The sequence below is a fragment of the Rhinoderma darwinii genome, chromosome 9 (genome assembly GCF_050947455.1).
Source record: "Rhinoderma darwinii isolate aRhiDar2 chromosome 9, aRhiDar2.hap1, whole genome shotgun sequence".
Classification (NCBI taxonomy): Eukaryota; Metazoa; Chordata; class Amphibia; order Anura; family Rhinodermatidae; genus Rhinoderma; species Rhinoderma darwinii.
In genome coordinates, this window is record NC_134695.1 from 84,499,825 (window position 1) to 84,524,640 (window position 24,816).

General features: G+C 47.8%; 1 protein-coding gene across 1 annotated transcript in view; it reads left to right on the forward strand.

The window, feature by feature from the left end:
* ITFG1 (integrin alpha FG-GAP repeat containing 1) overlaps window positions 1–24,816 on the forward strand; it is a 116,533-nt gene that overhangs the window by 58,909 nt on the left and 32,808 nt on the right. Inside the window, exons 9-11 of the mRNA XM_075838386.1 lie at window positions 2,447–2,541; window positions 6,502–6,665; window positions 19,357–19,498. Of these exons, the coding sequence (XP_075694501.1) occupies window positions 2,447–2,541; window positions 6,502–6,665; window positions 19,357–19,498 (401 nt within the window). The remainder of the gene's footprint in view (window positions 1–2,446; window positions 2,542–6,501; window positions 6,666–19,356; window positions 19,499–24,816) is intronic.

Genomic DNA, 24,816 nt, shown 5'->3' on the forward strand with positions numbered 1-24,816 from the left:
GGCCGACAAGGGGGAACCAGACGCTTTCATCCTCCCCGGACTTTGTGACATGAAATTGCCGTAAATGGCTGCGTGAGTGATTAAAGGGAGAGGATCGGGGCTCCGGATACTGGTCTTATATGTGAGGTTCTGACTCCTACTCCTATCATCCTGACGTTTCTATGGGGATCGCATCATGTAACAGACATTTGGTTTCCATGAAGAGGTTTATACATGTTGGGATACATTTGTATCCATGCATTTAAAGGGGACATGTCACCATTTCTGACATTTAGGTGTTACCTTAATAGTAGGGCTCAGGACCCCCAAATTTGTCCTTGCTACCAGTGCACATCTCCCCCTCTATTGCTCATGTACAGATTTTTGTGCCAATCACTGATCGTGGTCCCAGCTGTCCAAAACGGAGGGGCCGAGGACTTGGTAATCTCACAGCAACATAAAAGGGGCACTGGTGCTTTACAGGGCAATGTCGCCTCTATGTTTTGGGGAATGGTGGTCGACCTATCTCATGGACCTCCGCAAAATCCATGTCAAAAGATAAGGAAGAATGCTCCTTTAAGAAGCTACAACATGCGTCTTTAGATGTTACCATTTTCAAGATCTCTGCTTGCTGTTAGTGACCGTTATAATTATGAATGGTGGACCAGTGGGATGTTTCTGGTTGGATGTGTGCAGTGGGTGATAGATGCGCATGTAACATGGTCGCAGGGTCTCCCATTGGACGAATGTTTCGCCTCCGTGCGACCTTTCGCCTCATTGCCGGAGACGTTCAATGCTTATTTGGCGTGGTCATTTAGGCGCCATTCACATCACTTTTTTTTTGGCCTATATTTAAGGTATAAATCGGGAAAAGCTCCAGACGCATACGTTTAAATGTAGGCACGCTCGTGTGAACAAAGCCTAATGTATACTTCATGATAAGCTACTGAAAAGCCAATGACGTAACATTTAGCGGAATATGCGCAGTACACGATTTGCGGGATCCTGTAGTACGGAATAACAAAGTCTTCTATTGCTATTCCATATCTCAAAAAATCTATGTCTACTTATAATGTAGCAGCTTGATGAAGGCCACTCCTGTCCCGTCAGGCTAAAGGAGCCTCATGTGTACGTCAGGGGCTTTCTTGGCCAAAACGTGATGTGAACAGAGCCTTAGAGAAAAAGTGTCCTCAGATGTCAAGAGATTGGAAGTGTCTCATGGATCGTGACATGGAGTGAACGTGTCTTCTATGGTCATCGTTAATCTTGATGTGATGGAAAAGGAGCCCCTCAGGTTATGAAATGGAGGGATTGGGGTCCCTATTGTCATGATAAGGAGCAATTGAAGTTTCAACATGGTGAGAAAGTGTCCACAGGCTCATAAGATGGAGGCATGGAGAGAATGACTTAGGTGCCATGACGTAAAGGGAAGGTGTCACCGTGTATCATGACTTGAAGAGAAGATGTCCCCAGGGGCCAGGACACAGTAGAATCCTGTGTAGTCTTGGTATGTAGGGAAGGTGTCCCCAGGTGCCATGACACAGAAGAATCCCTCGAAGTCTTTGTATGTAGGGAAGGTGTCCCCAGGTGCTATAACCTAGAAGAATCCTATGCAGTCTTGGTATGTAGGGAATGTGTCCGCAGGTGCCATAACCTAGAAGAATCCTGTGTAGTCTTGGTATGTAGGCAAGGTGTCCCCAGGTGCTATAACCTAGAAGAATCCTGTGTAGTCTTGGTATGTAGGGAAGGTGTCCCCAGGTGCTATAACCTAGAAGAATCCTGTGTAGTCTTGGTATGTAGGGAAGGTGTCCCCCGGTGCTATAACCTAGAAGAATCCTGTGTAGTCTTGGTTTGTAGGGAAGGTGTCCCCTGGTGCTATAACCTAGAAGAATCCTGTGCAGTCTTGGTTTGTAGGGAAGGTGTCCGCAGGTGCCATGACACAGAAGAATCCCTCGAAGTCTTTGTATGTAGGGAAGGTGTCCCCAGGTGCTATAACCTATAAGAATCCTGTGCAGTCTTGGTATGTAGGGAAGGTGTCCCCAGGTGCTATAACCTAGAAGAATCCTGTGCAGTCTTGGTATGTAGGGAAGGTGTCCCCAGGTGCTATAACCTAGAAGAATCCTGTGTAGTCTTGGTATGTAGTGAAGGTGTCCCCAGGTGCTATAACCTATAAGAATCCTGTGCAGTCTTGGTATGTAGGGAAGGTGTCCCCCGGTGCTATAACCTAGAAGAATCCTGTGCAGTCTTGGTATGTAGGGAAGGTGTCCCCCGGTGCTATAACCTAGAAGAATCCTGTGCAGTCTTGGTATGTAGGGAAGGTGTCCCCAGGTGCTATAACCTAGAAGAATCCTGTGCAGTCTTGGTATGTAGGGAAGGTGTCCGCAGGGATCATGACCTGGAGAGAAGGCATCGGTGGTGGTCATAGTCCTCGTAGAATTAATTGAAAGTCGTCCTTTTTGTCTCGTAGATGGAGACGGTTTCCAGGATCATTTGCTGCCGGTGTGTGAAGATGAAAAGTGCCTGAAAAGTGTCATTTACCTGATGAAGCACGGCTCCGCACAGGTGAGATAACCGCGCCCTCCGTCCCGAGCTGCAGCAATAAATCCATTATACAGCCGGATATATCACCTCATACAGTGATTGCCATGTACCTGCATCACCAGCATGGCCGCCCTTCTCTCCCAAACTCGCCCTCCACAGCAGACCAGCTCACACTGGTTACACCTTCTCCTCATGTCCCTGTGATACCACTGCTTGCTGTCTCTGGGTCGAGTCTTGGTGCAGTTGCTCCTGTGGGATCCTTTTCCCTCCACGTTGCAGTGCTGGTAATTTATACACATCACTAATATTTGGTGTCGTGGCCGCTCCTAACAGAGGACCATCTTACCTGACCCGTCCATTTTAGTAAGTACTAGCATTCCCTCTATAATAAGAATTCTTTGCAGTGTCCTGCCTCTGTTATTCCTCTTGGAAATGTAGGAATAAACTGGGTCTTACCATTCCTCTAGTCAATGGGCAAGTCTCTATCCACATTGGCACTTTCCAATCAGCGCTGACAGTTTCAGACTGTGTAGGGACGCGCCCTATTGACAAGGGGAATAGTAATGTCCATTTGCCAACTCATTTGTACATTTCCAGGAGGAACAACAGAGGAAAATAACCTAGGTTTTGGATCATTTGTGTAAGTAGATCATACAGCGTGGCCACGACCTCTCACTGAGGCTCCTTCTGAGTGAGTGGAAACTTAGATCAGTCGCTCACTGGCGGCCTGCGGCTGTTACTTAAAATAAATGCATTAATAGGCCGTTTCATTAATTTTATATTCGTTATTTAAAGTATGAAATTAGTGTAGAAATTATTGCGGCTTCTTGGCCTGAGATCAGAAAGCGATCGTTTCAATATTCTGCCAATTGGTTCTTCTTAACTCTTTTCCATCACTTTCCACGGCCCATTCCAAACTTCGCTTTATTTTTTGTTCTCCGATGTTTATTTTTTGGCGTCGGGGCCGCATATAGCCGTGAATTTTATCTAAAAGTTTAGTTACCCTTTAAGACCGGGTTATATTTTGCTTCTTCAATGCTCCTGACGAATATTCTGTGATCGTATTGATCCTTAAAGGGGAACATCACCTTTTATTTATCTGGTCTTTGGATCTTCCACTAGCCCATGAATGCAGACTAATTTCGTTTTTGGAGCTTTTCAGCATTCCTATTCATGGCAGCACCGTACCCTTATCTTTCTATCACCAATGGCATTGTTCATCCTGAGGCTCCTGCTTCATGAATAGAACTATAGGGATGACTGACAATGGTCAAAGAGTAGAAGAGAGGGGGGGGGCTGCAATTATCTCTGCAGCACAGCCCATCCAGTTTAGGAATTTGGGGTGGGGGTTCAGAGCTCATAGATCTCAATCAATACAGATTCTTTCTTGTTTTCTGTAAAATAATAGCAGATGACAATATCAGGGGGATGGGGCGTCTTCCTCACCTCTCAGCAGCCCGTAGTTCCCCTCTGTAATGGTTCAGAAACCTCTGCTAAATCTGTCTAGAGTAATGCAGTATAGAGTTGGCAGGGAGGAGGGGGATGCAGCTGCAGCTTTTCTCTCTGTGTATGAGACTTCACGCTGTGAGAGGGGAGGAGGAGCAGGAAGTGAGAGATAAACACAGCTTAGATACCACATTTCTGGCTGCACTACATCTAATACACATCTACAGCTTTGCCCATAGAGGGATTTATCCTTCTGACAATAAGTGGACTTCCCCTTTAAGAGTTGACATTACAGTGTGTGTCTTTTATGATGTCTTCAGCTCTCCTCTTTTCTTGATGTGATAATTATTTTCAGGGACAGACGCCACTGCCTCTCTAATGTGCCTGTGATCGCAAGGCCGGATCCGCCGTCCCTGAAATGATTGTTGCGTTTTGGAGCGGCTTGTCGCTATCAGTATAACTATAAGGATCGGCATCCTTGACCGTCCGTGTAGCCGCTCCGCAGCGGGATCTGACTCATCGTTACGATGAGGGAACGGGCGGTTTCTGTTAGATCTGATGTCCTGCTTACAAGAGGTTTCCTCCTTCCATTGTCTCTCACGTGTTTGTGTAGTCGCTGCTTTGTGCGCGTTGTCCTTCAGGTTATGCTGCGTGCTCGTTCTGTGCGGATGTTGAGGGTCCTTGTTCTTTATGAGCGGCTCTGTGTTGTGCTGTTTGCAATAGATACGCAATGACTTCTACCTATTTATTCTCTTTAGTCGATAGCGCCAAAGTATTATGCGGCTGCGTCGTCATGTGAAGAGATGTCACCTAAGCCCAGGGCCGCCACTGCTCACTGGACCGAAGGGACCGTAACACTCAACAGAGCTCCGTGCCCCCTCAGCTTACCTATGAGATTGCCCATCAGAGGTGCCATAGTCATTTGACTCTGAGATCGGGCAATCTTAAAGGGGCGTGCCGATTTCAGCAAATAAAAGTTTATTTGTAACTTTCCATATCCATTCCTCACAGTTTTTAAGATCTCTGCTTCCTGTCATGCAATAGGAATCTTTATTGTTTAAAAACAGTCCTGTTCATGTGTGGATACACGGGTGCATGGCTCGTTACAAGAGACGGCTCTGATATCTGTACTGTAACTAAGCCTACACCTGTGTGTCCTTCACATAACCAGGACTGTTATGTAATTCACTGGAAGTAAATAAGTCAGGTTTCTATTGAATGACTGCAAGCAGAGATCTTGAAATTTTTGAGGCTGCAACATTTTTACACTGCTAATAAGACGAGGCTGTCTTTGCATAGGGATCTGACACCGCAGGAGCAGTTATGTGTCGCTTCTTCTCCCCCAGTTAGAACGATCTCCCTCATTTTATAATTTATTATCGGCCTGGTCTGACCTGGTGGCTGGGTGGGAGGGGGGGATCGGCGTGGTCTGACCTGGTGGCTGGGTGGGAGGTGGGGGATCGGCGTGGTCTGACCTGGTGGCTGGGTGGGAGGTGGGGGATCGGCGTGGTCTGACCTGGTGGCTGGGTGGGAGGGCGGGGATCGGCGTGGTCTGACCTGGTGGCTGGGTGGGAGGGGGGGATCGGCGTGGTCTGACCTGGTGGCTGGGTGGGAGGTGGGGGATCGGCGTGGTCTGACCTGGTGGGAGGTGGGGGATCGGCGTGGTCTGACCTGGTGGCTGGGTGGGAGGTGGGGGATCGGCGGGTGGCTGGGTGGGAGGTGGGGGATCGGCGTGGTCTGACCTGGTGGGAGGTGGGGGATCGGCGTGGTCTGACCTGGTGGCTGGGTGGGAGGGGGGGATCGACGTGGTCTGACCTGGTGGCTCGGTGGGAGGGGGATCGGCGTGGTCTGACCTGGTGGCTGGGTGGGAGGTGGGGGATCGGCGTGGTCTGACCTGGTGGCTGGGTGGGAGGGGGGATCGGCGTGGTCTGACCTGGTGGCTGGTGTGTGGGTTTTCGTGGGTTCTCTGGTTCTGCTTAGTTATTTTATCCTCTCTCCGATGCGGAGTGTGGGTATCGGATCATTATGATGTGTAGTGGTTCTGATGCCGATTGTCGTGGTGCCCGCTGTCCTGGATGCCCTGTCAGTATTGCTTATGGTGTTTTGCTATGTATTCCTGATATCCGTGTATTTTGTCTATAATATTATCTTCTCTTCTGCTGGTACAGAAGACCGCGGTGCATTGTGTTTGGAAGTGTTATACGTATAATACCTCTATTTTATTTTTATTTTGTTCTCTTTGTTCCCATTGCTATACATGTATGATGGATCAGTATATTTTCTGTTTTGATGTAAAAAAAAACATTTTCTGATGGAAAAAAAATAAATAAATAAAGAATGTTAAAAAATAAAATAAAATATTCAGTGGTCTGTTGCCCATCCGGCCGGTTCATCTCCCTGGGCTCAACCATCGCGCAGCGTCAGCCTGGCAGGGAGAATAATCCAATATGGCGTCCGTTGGCAGCCCGGTAGAGGGATTTGGTTTCTGTGACCCTGCACTGACGGTCTGACTTTTTCTTGTGTTTTTCTTTGCAGTGGGTTCCGGTGCTGCAGAATTTTACCAATGCAAACACCGTATGGGCTTTCGTACCACAGGACTCCACACACATCCCGTCTCTGCCCATCACTCTCCATGTCGGGGATTACAACATGGACGGCTTCCCGGACGCCCTCGCCATCCTGCGGAATACATCGGGCAGGTAGGTCCGCTGCAGTCCGGCTACTTTTCCTCCAGTTCTACGAGTCGTTCCTTCTTTATCTCCCATTGAGTTCGATCGTCTGGATTTGGACGTGGCCAGAAGCGATCGCTCCTCTAATGAGTCGTCAGGAGACCGGGAACCGACCGCAGCCTCTAAAATCAATATCTTCTCTGATTTCTCTTATACGGCGGATACATTTATTTTCCGGTTTTCTCCGTATTTGTAGCTTGCGTTTATTTTATGTGTTATTTTCCTCGTCACACCACGGTATATCTAATGCAGGAGCTGCAGGCCAACAGATTGGGGCTACTGGATTGGGGTGGGGGCTAACAATCACTTGACCCCTTAGGATATACTCAGTCATGGGGGGTATCTGGTACCCTTAATCCACCTCATTAGGTGCAGCTCTTGGCACTTGAAGACCTCAGTTTGGAGCATTATGGGTAATGGGCGGCAGAGCTGCTGACAACAATCACGATAGTTGGAGTATTCCAGCTGATTTGGGAGTAAGGGGGTATGTAAGCCTATAAAGGGTTAAGTCCGCTCCTAAAGTCCGTTAATAGTGTTTAGGAATCAAGATAAGTCTCTGATCTACGACCTTGAACTGATTGACACTTGTATCATGCCTTATGCTACAATCACATCCAGAGCTGCACCGAAATTTCTGCTGGATGCCGACTGACGCACGCGTAACCCACTGAGATCGTATAGTAATGCGCTCCACTCTGGCGCATTGCATTGTGGGACATTGTTTATTTTTCTGCTTGAAAGCTATATTGTGCTTGGGGTAAACACTTCATGCCACGCAATGCATCACTGTAGTGTAGGGCATGCTCTGTACTTGCTGAACCAGCAGGGGGTGACAGGGACTTTTGACACCATGCAGCATTACAGCTGGCGGGATACTAGCAGAGTCTTGAGTGCAGCTTTGGATGTGACTGGAGTATAAAACCTGTCGTACGTAAAGCAAAGTTCTGTTTTTCTAATCACACGTGAACATGTTTACTGCCGGCGCTCATTTTGCAGACTTGACATTCACCAGCCCCATCTGTGTTTTTCATACTTGAAGGGTTTATTTGTGAACCGAGCCTAAAAACTACCCGCCTGTCTTCGAGAATTCCCCAGAAGCTGTAATCATTTCTCTCCTCTTCTCCTGGCTGGCACCACAAATCGGGTTCTGCCAGCCAATTGTCTCTACCCAGTAATTATTTCATCAAAATGTCACAGACAATTTACAGCGGAATATAATGAAGCCGTTCGTGTTTGTTATGCCTGTTGCTTCCGACCGCGTTCCGGGGGCTGCGTAAGAACACTCGGGGAGAAGTGGGTTTTTGGCGCTGGCACGGTCATCCTTGAATACGAAGAAAATACATTTATTGAATTGCTTGGAAAAAAAAAAAAAGAGGAGAAAATTACAACCCGTGGCACAGAAGCGACTGACGGCCGCGGGAGATGGAAAGTAAAACCCCCGCACATGTAGTCTAAAAAAAAAAAAAATCCTCCGAACCGGTTTTGTTTCCAGAAATGCGTTGCGGCCGAGCAGGGGCTCCTAATCACAACAACACAAATAACCGTTCTCCGGCAAGCTCGGATCCAAGAGGCCGCGCCATTGCGGATGTTTAAAAGAAAAGCCTGAATGCATTGGCAGAAGCGTCGTGTACGATGAGGCGGCGTCCTTGCGGTCGGGGAGAAGCCGCCGCGCTTTAGTTGGGACTTGAAAGTAAAACACAAAGAGAAGCCCCAGCTGTGTGTTTCATCTGCGGTCTCCGCTGTTCTTCGCTTCACATCTCCAGCAGCAGCCGGTCGCGCTTTAGTAGACGCCGGGGTCGGCGCACAGCGAGCAGAGCATTTAGAACATTTTACAACAGGATTTGGGGCAGCAAGAAACGACTTCTCGCTGCGCTCAGCTATTTTCTCTCCTTCTTAGAAGTTGCGCTCCTGGAGGACACACGCCGATTTCTTAAGACGCCGCCACGTTCTGTGTGATTGCTAATTGATATTTCTGCTGAAAACATCGATTCTTTCAGGTTGTTTTCGTTGGTCTAAGAGCGTCGGCCGTCGGGAAGATGTTTATGTTCTGCACTGGGGGGGGGGGGGGAGTATGGGGTACTTGGAAGGGGCGTCCTGGGTGTGGGGGATAAAGTAAAAGCCCCCAGTCACTCGTTTACCTATGATTTGGCGTCTTTTTTTTCACGCTCCACATCACTTAATGTTGAGGTTCTGGGTGGAGAAACATTGGTAGATCGGTGTAAATTTAAATATCACGCCTGTAATGTTGGGGTACAGAATAGCTGATGACATCTGTTACAATGTGACACCTGGCCTTTAGCATTGTAATGTTGGGGTTCTTGGTGGATTGCATCCATCATTCCTCTCTATAATGTTGGGGTTCCCGTGGATTGCATCCATCATTCCTCTCTATAATATTGGGGTTCCCGTGGATTGCATCCATCATTCATCTCTATAATGTGGGGGTTCCCGTGGATTGCATCCATCATTCATCTCTATAATGTTGGGGTTCCCATGGATTGCACCCATCATTCCTCTCTCTAATGTGGGGGTTCCCGTGGATTGCATCCATCATTCCTCTCTATAATGTGGGGGTTCCCGTGGATTGCATCCATCATTCCTCTCTATAATGTGGGGGTTCCCGTGGATTGCATCCATCATTCCTCTCTATAATATTGGGGTTCCCGTGGATTGCATCCATCATTCCTCTCTATAATGTGGGGGTTCCCGTGGATTGCATCCATCATTCCTCTCTCTAATGTGGGGGTTCCCGTGGATTGCACCCATCATTCCTCTCTATATTGTGGGGGTTCCCGTGGATTGCATCCATCATTCCGCTCTATAATATTGGGGTTCCCGTGGATTGCATCCATCATTCCTCTCTCTAATGTGGGGGTTCCCGTGGATTGCATCCATCATTCCTCTCTATAATATTGGGGTTCCTGTGGATTGCATCCATCATTCCTCTCTAATGTGGGGGTTCCCGTGGATTGCATCCATCATTTCTCTCTCTAATGTGGGGGTTCCCGTGGATTGCATCCATCATTCCTCTCTATAATGTGGGGGTTCCCGTGGATTGCATCCATCATTCCTCTCTCTCTAATGTGGGGGTTCCCGTGGATTGCATCCATCATTCCTCTCTCTAATGTGGGGGTTCCCGTGGATTGCATCCATCATTCCTCTCTATAATATTGGGGTTCCCGTGGATTGCACTCATCATTCCTCTCTATAATGTGGGGGTTCCCGTGGATTGCACCCCTCCATCTCTCCCTCTTTTTTGTGTTTTCCAGGATTTTTCCATTAGATTTGCATTGAACTCCATCACTTTGGATCCGTTCCCGGCTGCGCGAGTCTTGAGATCTTCTTATATCGCGGAGTTGACTATTGCCGATCCCCTGCGCTGCCTTATTAACCTTTATGTTGCCGTATAGATTTGGGTGGCGGTGAAGCTGGACAATTGATCTGTAATCGATCCTCCTGACTATTGCCATATCAATTACTGGAAAAAACTGTAAGGCTGGATTCACACGACCATGTTACGTCCGTAATGGAACTTCTGTCCTGTACTGAAAACATGATTACAGTACGGGACAGTTGTCCTGCAGCGAGGCAGGGACTCCTAGCGTCGTACATAAGTATGATGCTGGGAGCCCGGCTCCCTGCAGTGTGTTCGGTCCGGGACTTGCGGCCGAAATACGTTCCGTCCATTACGGACGTAATGTGGTCGTGTGAATCCAGCCTAAATCCAAGTCCATGCCAATTGCTATTTGAAAAAATGACAAAGTGCCAGCCTGTAGTCCGCTGCTGAGGAGCAAGTGACAGGATTGTAAAGGGCACTCAGCGCATCTCAGCAATACGGGACCTACGTCATTGAGCAGCAATTTCACGCTCCGTCTCCGTTACCCGCCAGATCCAAATAATCACATGTTGCAGAAGTATCGGCGTCCTACCTCCAGATGTTTAAGTGACATAGTGTGCGTTTCGTGAGCGCCCACTTCCCTGACGCTGCGCCATAATTACTCACAGCTGCCTAATAAGCTATAATTGAAGTGCCTTGGCGAGACGGGAAGTGAGACATTTACGGCGGCGTGCAGATGGGGCCCGGTCCTCAAAAGTTGATGACCAAAGGAGGCGAAACGGAACGTGAGCGCGTCTATGCACCATATATTCACTGTCCTCTGTGAACAATTCTATTCAGGCATTTTTTAGTTCCTTCTGTTCCTAGGAAAGCTGGGTGAAGACCAATTTTAGTCTCCACATGGCTTGCCACGCTAAATGGCGAATGTTCATAGTCATGCAATGATGCCACCCTGGCTCCTAGGCACTCCTGGACTGTGAGAAAGCTGAATAACCACCCCTGTGGAAACTGAAATGGCAGCTATTGGTTGTCACCCAGCTTTCCCAGGAACAGATCGAACTAAGCAATAAGTGAAAAGAATCGGTGGGTGACAGCCCCTGTGTGGGCTGTGGTGGCAGCTTTATTGACTGTCACCCAGCTTTCCAAGGAACAGATAGAACTAAACGTCTTGAGTAAACTTGCTGAGTGACATCTCAAGGGATGGGAGCCATACTGGACGTGACCCAGCTTTTCTTGTAACAGAAAGAACTAGGAAATAGGTGAATCAATTTGCGAGATGACGGCCCCTGTGTGAGCTGTGATAGCGGCCCTATTGATGGTCACCCAGCTTTTCCTAGGAACGGATAGAACTAAGGAACGACTGAATAGATTTGCTGGGTGACGCTCCCTGTGTAAGATAGCAGCCCTATTAATTGTCACCCAGCTTTCCCATGAATCAGACTAATAGAATTGCTGAGTGTCGTCTCATATGGGAGCTCTAATGACAGCCGTATTTGTCACCCAGCTTTCCCAGGAACACATAGAACTAAGAACCTGAATAGAATTTGAAGAGGACGACTCAAGGACCTGATTTTAGGTCAGTTATTGGAGATACATTAGAAGCTGCAGCAGTGAAAATTGGGATCTGACCAAGGTGTTGAACCCCCCCCCCCTCCCCCCCGAGTAGCGGTGTGCGGCGGCGCTGCTCGTGGAACGTTACACAGACCTCCGGCGATGTCGTTTTTAATTGTCTTGTTTAATTAGAAAACCTGGAGGAGGTCAGGGCTCCGGAGTGAGGCTTGTAATTGGAAATCTGTGAGCCGGGTCTCCCCCGCTCGTCTCCTTCGTCTTCTATCTGATACCTCAAGTGAAACGTTTCCGCAGGAGCCAATTTCAGCGCTTCCCGCCGAGCACCTGAGTCAGATGCAGTTGTCGATTATGTTCCTTCTCTTCACAGAGTTTAATCTGTTTGTGTGCGTTACGTCTCCGGCTGTTTTATGGCAGCCCCGGCAGCGAGTGGACACCGGGCGTTGCTCATACCCATCACTTACCCGCTGTCTTACCTGTTTCTTCGTTTGATCTGTCCCTGGGAAATACAGTCACCATTACAGCTATCACCCAGCTTTCCTAGACTCCGGAATGACATCTTTGTTTTTGCCATTCGGGGTTCTGGGAAAGCAGAGTTGCAGCAGTGATCTCAGCATGGCTCCTGCCAGTCGTTCAGATTCCTTGTGATGTGCCCCCGGCTAACACTCAATATCAGAACTCGTGGGGGTCTTTCCATTACAGAAAACGAATCCGGAGGGTCTCGGAAGGAATTACTGGATCTCGGGGATTCCGTGATAAGATGGTCAATATCTATTTGCTATTGGAGAAGCTTTGGCAGGTGGTTCCCTGCGGCCCGCGCGCGCTCTATTGATTTATCTGCTTATAAGGTGCAATTATGTCTCCGGTGCGGTGTCGTTACTTCTTGTTATCGCCCCTGGAGATGCCCCGCGCCTCCTGTGTATTAACCCTTCTATGCTTGCACTTTGGGATCGGTGACGGCTCAATGTGTCAGGTAGATCCAGGCTGAAGGTCGTGTCCGGGCTGCAAAATAATTTACATTAAACAGCCGCGGGGCCGAGAGCGCACATCAATACTAATGAGGGAGGATTTAAAGGGGTTGTCCAGTCTTATGTTGATGAAGAATGATTCTACAACTATCTTAATCACGGAGGCTCAGAACTGATACATTGTAACAAACCCTCAGCTGTGTGAGCAGGACGGGTTCTGAGCCTCCGTGATTAAGATCGTTGTAGAATCATTCTTCGTCAACATAAGACTGGACAAAGGATTGTTCAGCCTGGATACAAATTATGTCCAGTCTTAGGTTGATGCAGAATGATTCTACAACTATCTTAATCACGGAGGCTCAGAACCCGTCCTCACACAGCTGAGGGTTTGTTACAACGTATCAGTTCAGACAATCGTTTGTGAACTAATCATAATAGCGGCACACTTCTCTCCTTTCTTGACCGTTTGCTAGTGTGTATCCATGTAGGTAAAATGTATCGGTTTGAGTTCTATTCTACGTAATACTTCTCACAGCTGAGGGTTTGTTACATTTGTATCAAGTCTAAATAACATTTAAACTCATCAGTATAATGTATCAGTGCAGGTAAAATGTAACAAACTATCAGGACAGGAGATAAATTTGCACTGCTGATGGGTTTAATGCACAAAGGATTGACTAGACTGGATACAAATGTAGCAAACCCTCAGCTGTAAGAAGTAAATGGTCAAACAGAGCTCCTGACTGTTCCATTTTGCCTACACTGATACATTGCATCAGAGTCCTGACTATTTAGTGTACAAAGGATTGTATAGACTGGATAGAAGTGTAGCAAACCCTCAGCTGTGAGAAGTTTTAGTCCTGTAGGGCTTCTCAGCCTCCATAATGATTAGGTTTATTTCATATTATACAGCGTCTCATCCACCTCTCTACATTCCAGCACTATCCATAATCCTGCGTGTTTCGGTATTGACGTCCTTCGCCTTGTACATGCAGCGGCTTTCAACCGGTAGTGAGAAAACGGACGTCTCAGCAAGTCGCGGAGATCCATCAAGCAGAACGGCTATTTAATTTCCTGCATTAAGTCCATTGGATCTCATTCCGGTGATTGATTGTCTTGATTAAGGAGATAAGCGTCATCCTGTCCTTGTGACTCCATGCCACGCTGTGCGCAGGGGGTCGGAGGCAACTTTGTGCTTTTCACAAGGACGAACGAGAGTCTTCTCATATAAGGAACTGCCAGTCATGAAGAGGTACAGACTGTTATCTAGGGGAGTCTTAGGAGAGAGCGCTGATAGGTTTGTGGTCTTGGGCGTCCCGGCTGCTTTGGAGATTTCTATAGGGGGCATTGACAAGGAGGAATTAAAGTCTGAACTTATCCTGCACGTTAATGGGGTACTTGGGGGGAGAATAGCTGACCGCTATCTAAAACGTATGATCAGTAACCCCAGCTTTACTCATTAGAGGCTCAGGCTATTAATTAATCTGTCCTTCCCTCATGCTTTACACAGCAGCTCTGCTCCTTCAGATTGTCTCCCTTCAGGAAGTTGCTTTCCAAAATGATCAGCAAACTGTCCACTCGTACCTGTACTGAATCCTTTAATTAAGAATTTCTTTGGAGCTGGTGCTGTGTCGGTGAGACAAAGGGGCTGATCAGAAAAAAATGAATTGGCCCTACAGAGTATTTAGTGACGGTGATATGGAGCTGAAGTCTACTGGCCTGATTGGGCTGGATGCAGAATGATTGGGCTGGATGCAGAATGATTGGGCTGGATGCAGAATGATTGGGCTGGATGCAGAATGATTGGGATGTAGATGTACATAGGTGCAGGGTAGACGCCCTATAGATATTCCCTGCATTGTCCAGCTCTTCGCTACTCGCAGCCAAACAATGACTCATCTACATTACCACGCTCTGGATTTCTCGCCTGCGTTGAGTGCTTTAGTTAAACTGCTCTAACGTCCCTTCCCCTGAGAAGCTAATAAATTATCTATATGACTGTAATAAACACGGACGGATCCTATATGTCTGGCTCCAGTATTAAATGATATTACCTTAATAAAAATAATAAGTGTAGGAACTCCTCAGCAGTTCTGCCTGGCACTGAGCACTCACCAGAGACCTCTACCACCAGGCTCTTATTAGTTGTGCTACTTTATATGCAGGCTCCTCCCTCTAATCAAAGCTCCACCCCCTCCGTCTATGCGCCGCACTTTTCTGATCTTCTTTTTCTCCCTGATGGTTCCGTTGCTTGTAGTTTAAAAATCTTCTGCCCTTGCTCGAATGCCATTCGGCTCTTTATGTACGGACTTGCTGATGGATTGCCACGCAAAGCTGCAGTGTAAAGCAAGGGGGAGAGACAGAACAGCAGCCTGATACTATGATAAGAGAGAAGTACCATATTAGACCCCTATAGACCATTCAGTTTAACCGGTGTCACTCATTATAATTAGTGTAAAGCATGGAGGACGGATAGAGCAGCAGCCTCACGAAATGTGAAGTTTACTTTAAAGACATCCCCCTTACATCTTAGGGGACGTTATAGGGGTCCTCGCTGATGGGGTTCATTTACATCGGCCATCTTGTTTTACAGACATTGTATATTGCGGTATTGTTCACGCGGAGCGGCGCTGGTGGTTTACACCTGGTTAATCCTTCTCGGGCATCGTCGCATTGCCCGGAGTTCACTCCATCGAGATATCATTTGCGTCCGTCCGCTATTGCAGAATTCGGTTTATTTAAACAATTCCCGAGACTCCAAGTAGAAGAGAATTGATGGCCAATTGCCTGAGCGCTGCTCCGCTGTCCGGACTAACCGTAACAGATGAGTCCCGTTGGGGCGGTTTACGTCAAACACAATTGCGTGGATTTCCAGGAATGATGTGACTAATTACGAGATGTAAAGTGTCCTGGTTTATTCTGCAGAACGCGCACGGACCGTCGTACACAAAATCAATGTCCTGTTGTCGTGATCTGTATTTAGCGGTCGGACGCGGCGCGGCAGATTGATTGTGTTTGCAAATTTGAACCATGTTAAAGGGTGTGCATACTTTTGCAAAAAACATTGCTTCTGAAACAAAGATGAAGCAACTTTGCACATAGTCTTGATTAGAAGAAATACTGCCGTTTTATGTATGCAGCTCCTATACATGATTACATACTACAAGCAAACCTAATGTAGGGTTGTCCTACAGGCACGTGTTAAAGATCTTTACACAGGGTAATGATTGGGAACGAGCCTTCTGTGAGGGCTCGTTTGCCCGATAATTGGCCGATAATTATTCTCTTCTTGCTAATCTACAGACAATGGAATTGGGGCAAGAGAGAGTAGAGGAACACATGACGGCAGGATCAGACTACACAAGATTTGTTTGTAGTCTGTAACCATGGAGACACCCACAAGCTGTGGCTACTTTGTCACATATCTCCAGTGTTGGGAAGCTCAGGACACGTTGACGTGGCAGATGTCAAGCACTTGTCTTATAACGATGCCGGACTATTATAGGATTGAGAGCTCCTAGAATAGAATCTGTTCTCCTTCATGGCGATCACAGGAAAGATCTCGTGTCTGTTTACAGCGGGTGCAATCATTTGTATTGGCCTCCGGGTTGTAGAAAGACAATAATGGAAGAAGTTTGTGACCTGATCTATGGAAAGTGTCGCTGTGCCCCGGGCGGTATTTATAGGACACCACATCAGTAACAATTGTATCAGGAGTGACATTCAGCGTCAGCCGGCAGTTACATAATGGACTCATAATTGTAATACAATAGACAGATAAGTGTAAACCGTCCCCTCCCCCACACCTCGCTCTGTTCTGATAGAAAGCAAGACCAGTGTAAGGAATTGCTGGTGGAGAGGATTGCCCACGATGCGGGGGGGGGGGCTGCAGGGGGCGGTGATGGGGGGGCTGCAGGGGGCGGTGATGGGGGGGCTGCAGGGGGAGTAATGCGGGGGGCTGCAGGGGGCGGTGATGGGGGGGCTGCAGGGGGAGTAATGCAGGGGGAGTAATGCAGGGGGAGTGATGGGCTGCAGGGGGGTGATGCGGGGGGCTGCAGGGGGTGATGGGGGGGCTGCAGGTGGAGTGATGCGGGGGGCTGCAGGGGGTGATGGGGGGGGGGCTGCAGGTGGAGTGATGCGGGGGGCTGCAGGGGGTGATGGGGGGGCTGCAGGTGGAGTGATTCGGGGGGCTGCAGGGGGTGATGGGGGGGGCTGCAGGTGGAGTGATGCGGGGGCTGCAGGGGGCGGTGATGGGGGGGCTGCAGGTGGAGTAATGCAGGGGGAGTGATGGGGGGCTGCAGGGGGAGTGATGCGGGGGGCTGCAGGGGGGTGATGGGGGGGGGCTGCAGGTGGAGTGATGCGGGGGGCTGCAGGGGGAGTGATGCGGGGGCTGCAGGGGGGTGATGGGGGTCTGCAGGTGGAGTGATGGGGGGGCTGCAGGGGGAGTGATGCGAGAGAAGGTTTCATTGTAAATTGTTCTGTTAGTGGAATTGAAACCGCAGCTTCCTAATGTATTAAGTGGATTCCATCAACCTGCCCCTGCAGGACCCTCCACCAGCGAGGAGAGGGCACGAGTGAGGGGCTTATTAATAATGCCACTCATCAAATACACTGACACTTGGGGTACAGGACAATGACACACTGACACTTGGGGTAGAGGATGATCACATACTGACACTTGGGGTACAGGATAATGATACACTGACAATTGGGGTACAGGATAATGATACACTGACAATTGGGGTACAGGATAATGATACAGTGACACTTGGGGGTACAGGACAATGACACACTGACACTTGGGGTAGAGGACGATCACATACTGACACTTGGGGTACAGGATAATGATACACTGACAATTGGGGTACAGGATAATGATACACTGACAATTGGGGTACAGGATAATGATAGTGACACTTGGGGGTACAGGATAATGATACACTGACACTTGGGGTACAGGATAATGGTATACTGACACTTGGGGTACAGGATAATGATACAGTGACACTTGGGGGTACAGTATAATGATACAATGACACTTGGGGTACAGGATAATGATACACTGACAATTGGGGTACAGGATAATGATACAGTGACACTTGGGGTACAGGATAATGATACAGTGACAATTGGGGTACAGGATAATGTTACACTGACACTTGGGAGACAGGATAATGATACACGGACACTTGGGGGACAGGATAATGATACACTGACACTTGGGGTACAGGATAATGATACACTGACACTTGGGGTACAGGATAATGATACGCTGACACTTGGGGTACAGGATGATACGCTGACACTTGGGGTACAGGATAAGGACACACTGACACTTGGGGTAGAGGACAATGGACCCAGAGTTTGTGTACGCGTTACTTGTCTTCTGGATGCTTGTGCTGCGGCGTCTCGTGTGTCTTGTTCCCCTCTGGGCAGCAGTTTCTGGGACTTGTCAGGACGGTTTCCTCTTCTTCCTCGTGTGGATGATTTCCGGGTCCCCGCGGTTGATGATCTCTGAAACGACGCCACAATTTGCCGGTTACAGACATTCTGAACCTGGTGCCCTGACCGCTATTATCCCCAGTATACTGTGTGTGTGTGTGTATATATATATATCTCTTCCTCTCCTCTGGACCACCTGACTATAGAGCTATAGGTCCCTCGCTTTTAAGCGAATGCTGCAGAGCATGGGATTGTGGGAGGACACGGTACGAGGATTTTCTGGTGACCTCCGTGGATACGGCGGCCGCTGTCCTGTGTGTGTTCCGGAGTACGATCGCTCACCACATTGTGTCCACATTATAACTTTATTTCTGGATTCGCTTCGATATAAAATTAAATACAGATTTGCGCTGCCACGTGGAGGGTTCTCGGCTAATTGGACATGGATTGATGTTAAACTTGAAGGGATCTCCAGTACGATCTATACGGGGAGCGGCATCTATAGGCGAGGGGGTGTAATTATAGCCAGAAATAGACTCAGCTCTTCCGTAATGACCTCCTCATTTGCGATGTTTCCGCCGGCGGGCAGCGCAAATTTGTAACATCCTTTTCTTAAATAACCTATAAATGGAAACTTCAGACAGAATGTCGTGTACACGACCACCGCGGCATGATCCCAGATGATATCGGTTAATACGGCGACAATCAATGTGGCTGTCACCCAGCTTTCCCTGGCTCCTGCCTAAGATAACACCTCCCCCACCCTCTTAGCTGCAAAGCATTACTGGTTAGGACTTTAGAAAAGCAGCGCGAGCTATGACGGCCATATTGGTTTCCGCCCAGCTTTACTAATGTATAGTGTGAGAAAACCCCTTTAATAGCTCTCACAGCTGAGCGTTTGCTACATTTGTATCCGCTCTACACATTCCACTGCGATAGATTTTACCTGCACTGATACGCTGTAACAAGCTATCAGGACAGGAGAGAAATGCTGCTGCTGATGTGTCCAGCTCACTTAATATTAACTGGACTGTATACATTGTAACAAAAACTCAGCTGTGAGAAGTACACGGTCTGTATGGATATTTAGCCTCTGGATGTAAATAAGAATGTTCTCATCCTCTGACAGCAAGCAGAGATATTGGAAATGTTGAGAAATTAATATATAAAGTATATTACAAAATTGCAGCGCTTTTTAATGACTCCTTTGCATGTGCCCCCTACAGGAGCAATTGGTCATTGCAGGCCATACATACAGGGAAGTATTCCATCCATGTAGTTCAGGCCTGACCAATCAAAATCCTTGTAGTGTGACTTGTCTTGTAATGGATTTGTTGTCTCCTCTTAGTAACCAGCAAGCCTTCCTCCTGGAGAACGTCCCCTGTAAGAACAGCTCGTGCTCCCGAATGTTTGACGTCCACTGGGATCTTTCCGACCTCAATCAGATAACGGACGCGGCGGTGACGACCTTCTTTGACATTTATGAAGATGTGAGAACATTTTTGCTACTTTTAATTGCCGCTTTCCTCTCTGTTCCTTTGAACGCGCAGCGTCGTCTCCTCTCCAGTGTCAGATTTTAGGAGCTGGAGCAGATAATGAAAGCAAATGACTTAATTAGGCAGAGACTCTGAGGCCGATCAAGCGTGATTTATAGGATCGCTGCCATGGATGCACTACACGCCCCAGCTCATAGGGATATCGAGCTTTAAAACAAAAGACGGGATGCTGAGGGGCGCTAGTACTTATAATGGGGTATAAGATGCAGACGGGCGCTAGTACTTATAATGGGGTATAAGAAGCAGATGGGCGCTAGTACTTAATGGGGTATAAGAAGCAGACGGGCGCTAGTACTTATAATGGGGTATAAGAAGCAGACGGGCGCTAGTACTTATAATGGGGTATAAGAAGCAGACGGGCGCTAGTACTTATAATGGGGTATAAGAAGCAGACGGGCGCTAGTACTTATAATTGGGTATAAGATGCAGACGGGCGCTAGTACTTATAATGGGGCATAAGAAGCAGACGGGCGCTAGTACTTAATGGGGTATAAGAAGCAGACGGGCGCTAGTACTTATAATGGGGTATAAGATGCAGACGGGCGCTAGTACTTAATGGGGTATAAGAAGCAGACGGGCGCTAGTACTTATAATGGGGTATAAGAAGCAGACGGGCGCTAGTACTTATAATGGGGTATAAGAAGCAGACGGGCGCTAGTACTTATAATGGGGTATAAGAAGCAGACGGGCGCTAGTACTTATAATGGGGTATAAGAAGCAGACGGGCGCTAGTACTTATAATGGGGTATAAGAAGCAGACGGGCGCTAGTACTTATAATGTGGTATAAGATGCAGACGGGCGCTAGTGCTTATAATGGGGTATAAGAAGCAGACGGGCGCTAGTACTTATAATGGGGTATAAGAAGCAGACGGGCGCTAGTACTTATAATGGGGTATAAGAAGCAGACGGGCGCTAGTACTTATAATGGGGTATAAGAAGCAGACGGGCGCTAGTACTTATAATGTGGTATAAGATGCAGACGGGCGCTAGTGCTTATAATGGGGTATAAGAAGCAGACGGGCGCTAGTGCTTATAATGGGGTATAAGATGCAGACGGGCGCTAGTGCTTATAATGGGGTATAAGAAGCAGACGGGCGCTAGTGCTTATAATGGGGTATAAGAAGCATACGGGCGCTAGTACTTATAATGGGGTATAAGATGCAGACGGGCGCTAGTACTTATAATGGGGTATAAGAAGCAGACGGGCGCTAGTCCTTATAATGGGGTATAAGATGCAGACAGGCGCTAGTACTTATGGGGTATAAGAAGCAGACGGGCGCTAGTACTTAATGGGGTATAAGAAGCAGACGGGCGCTACTGCTTATAATGGGGTATAAGAAGCAGACGGGCGCTAGTGCTTATAATGGGGTATAAGAAGCAGACGGGCGCTAGTGCTTATAATGGGGTATAAGAAGCAGACGGGCGCTAGTGCTTATAATGGGGTATAAGAAGCAGACGGGCGCTAGTGCTTATAATGGGGTATAAGAAGCAGACGGGCGCTAGTACTTAATGGGGTATAAGAAGCAGACGGGCGCTAGTACTTATAATGGGGTATAAGAAGCAGACGGGCGCTAGTACTTATAATGGGGTATAAGATGCAGACGGGCGCTAGTGCTTATAATGGGGTATAAGAAGCAGACGGGCGCTAGTACTTATAATGGGGTATAAGAAGCAGACGGGCGCTAGTACTTATAATGGGGTATAAGATGCAGACGGGCGCTAGTGCTTAATGGGGTATAAGAAGCAGACGGGCGCTAGTACTTATAATGGGGTATAAGAAGCAGACGGGCGCTAGTACTTAATGGGGTATAAGAAGCAGACGGGCGCTAGTATTTATAATGGGGTATAAGAAGCAGACGGGCGCTAGTACTTATAATGGGGTATAAGATGCAGACGGGCGCTAGTACTTATAATGGGGTATAAGATGCAGACGGGCGCTAGTACTTATAATGGGCTATAAGAAGCAGACGGGCGCTAGTACTTATAATGGGGTATAAGATCAGATGCAGACGGGCGCTAGTACTTATAATGGTGTATAAGAAGCAGACGGGCGCTAGTACTTATAAAGGGGTATAAGAAGCAGACGGGCGCTAGTACTTATAATGGTGTATAAGAAGCAGACGGGCGCTAGTACTTATAATGGGGTATAAGATGCAGACGGGCGCTAGTGCTTATAATGGGGTATAAGAAGCAGACGGGCGCTAGTACTTATAATGGGGTATAAGATGCAGACGGGCGCTAGTGCTTATAATGGGGTATAAGAAGCAGACGGGCGCTAGTGCTTATAATGGGGTATAAGAAGCAGACGGGTGCTAGTACTTATAATGGGGTATAAGAAGCAGACGGGCGCTAGTACTTATAATGGGGTATAAGAAGCAGACGGGCGCTAGTGCTTATAATGGGGTGTAAGAAGCAGACGGGCGCTAGTGCTTATAATGGGGTATAAGAAGAAGACGGGCGCTAGTACTTATAATGGGGTATAAGAAGCAGACGGGCGCTAGTGCTTATAATGGGGTATAAGAAGCAGACGGCGCTAGTACTTATAATGGGGTATAAGATCAGATGCAGACAGGCGCTAGTACTTATAATGGGGTATAAGAAGCAGACGGGCGCTAGTACTTATGGGGTATAAGATGCAGACAGGCGCTAGTACTTATAATGGGGTATAAGAAGCAGACGGGCGCTAGTGCTTATAATGGGGTATAAGATGCAGACGGGCGCTAGTGCTTATAATGGGGTATAAGATGCAGACGGGCGCTAGTACTTATAATGGGGTATAAGATGCAGACGGGCGCTAGTGCTTATAATGGGGTATAAGAAGCAGACGGGCGCTAGTGCTTATAATGGGGTATAAGATGCAGACGGGCGCTAGTACTTATAATGGGGTATAAGATGCAGACGGGTGCTAGTACTTATAATGGGGTATAAGAAGCAGACGGGCGCTAGTACTTATAATGGGGTATAAGAAGCAGACGGGCGCTAGTGCTTATAATGGGGTATAAGAAGCAGACGGGAGCTAGTGCTTATAATGGGGTATAAGAAGCAGACGGGCGCTAGTACTTGTAATGGGGTATAAGAAGCAGACGGGCGCTAGTGCTTATAATGGGGTATAAGAAGCAGATGGGCGCTAGTGCTTATAATGGGGTATAAGATGCAGACGGGCGCTAGTGCTTATAATGGGGTATAAGATGCAGACGGGTGCTAGTACTTATAATGGGGCATAAGAAGCAGACGGGCGCTAGTACTTAATGGGGTATAAGATGCAGACGGGCGCTAGTACTTATAATGGGGTATAAGAAGCAGACGGGCGCTAGTACTTATAATGGGGTATAAGAAGCAGACGGGCGCTAGTACTTATAATGGGGTATAAGAAGCAGACGGGCGCTAGTACTTATGGGGTATAAGAAGCAGACGGGCGCTAGTACTTATAATGGGGTATAAGAAGCAGACGGGCGCTAGTACTTATAATGGGGTATAAGATGCAGACGGGCGCTAGTGCTTATAATGGGGTATAAGAAGCAGACGGGCGCTAGTACTTATAATGGGGTATAAGATGCACACGGGCGCTAGTGCTTATAATGGGGTATAAGAAGCAGACGGGTGCTAGTACTTATAATGGGGTATAAGAAGCAGACGGGCGCTAGTACTTGTAATGGGGTATAAGAAGCAGACGGGCGCTAGTGCTTATAATGGGGTATAAGAAGCAGACGGGCGCTAGTACTTATAATGGGGTATAAGAAGCAGACGGGCGCTAGTACTTGTAATGGGGTATAAGAAGCAGACGGGCGCTAGTGCTTATAATGGGGTATAAGAAGCAGACGGGTGCTAGTACTTATAATGGGGTATAAGAAGCAGACGGGCGCTAGTACTTGTAATGGGGTATAAGAAGCAGACGGGCGCTAGTGCTTATAATGGGGTATAAGAAGCAGACGGGCGCTAGTGCTTATAATGGGGTATAAGAAGCAGATGGGCGCTAGTACTTATAATGGGGTATAAGATGCAGACGGGCGCTAGTGCTTATAATGGGGTATAAGAAGCAGACGGGCGCTAGTGCTTATAATGGGGTATAAGAAGCAGACGGGCGCTAGTACTTATAATGGGGTATAAGAAGCAGACGGGCGCTAGTACTTATAATGGGGTATAAGAAGCAGACGGGCGCTAGTACTTATAATGGGGTATAAGAAGCAGACGGGCGTTAGTACTTATAATGGGGTATAAGAAGCAGACGGGCGCTAGTACTTATAATGGGGTATAAGATCAGATGCAGACGGGCGCTAGTACTTATAATGGGGTATAAGAAGCAGACGGGCGCTAGTACTTATAATGGGGTATAAGATCAGATGCAGACGGGCGCTAGTACTTATAATGGGGTATAAGAAGCAGACGGGCGCTAGTACTTATAATGGGGTATAAGAAGCAGACGGGCGCTAGTACTTATAATGGTGTATAAGAAGCAGACGGGCGCTAGTACTTATAATGGGGTATAAGATGCAGACGGGCGCTAGTGCTTATAATGGGGTATAAGAAGCAGACGGGCGCTAGTACTTAATGGGGTATAAGAAGCAGACGGGCGCTAGTACTTATAATGGGGTATAAGAAGCAGACGGGCGCTAGTACTTAATGGGGTATAAGAAGCAGACGGGCGCTAGTATTTATAATGGAGTATAAGAAGCAGACGGGCGCTAGTACTTATAATGGGGTATAAGATGCAGACGGGCGCTAGTACTTATAATGGGGTATAAGAAGCAGACGGGCGCTAGTACTTATAATGGGGTATAAGAAGCATACGGGCGCTAGTACTTATAATGGGGTATAAGATGCAGACGGGCGCTAGTACTTATAATGGGGTATAAGAAGCAGACGGGCGCTAGTCCTTATAATGGGGTATAAGATGCAGACAGGCGCTAGTACTTATGGGGTATAAGAAGCAGACGGGCGCTAGTACTTAATGGGGTATAAGAAGCAGACGGGTGCTAGTACTTATAATGGGGTATAAGATGCACACGGGCGCTAGTGCTTATAATGGGGTATAAGAAGCAGACGGGTGCTAGTACTCCACTTCCTGTTCTAGCTTCTCTTAGGCCCTATTCACACGACCGCAGTAGGAACAATAGACCCCAAATGGGGCTATTCACACAACAGATTTTTTGACGGCCCGTGAAACCGGGCTGTCAAAAAAATGGGTCATGCCCTATTTTCGGCCTTTCTACCGGCTGCCTGTAGAAGTCTATGGGGCCGGGTAATATACGGC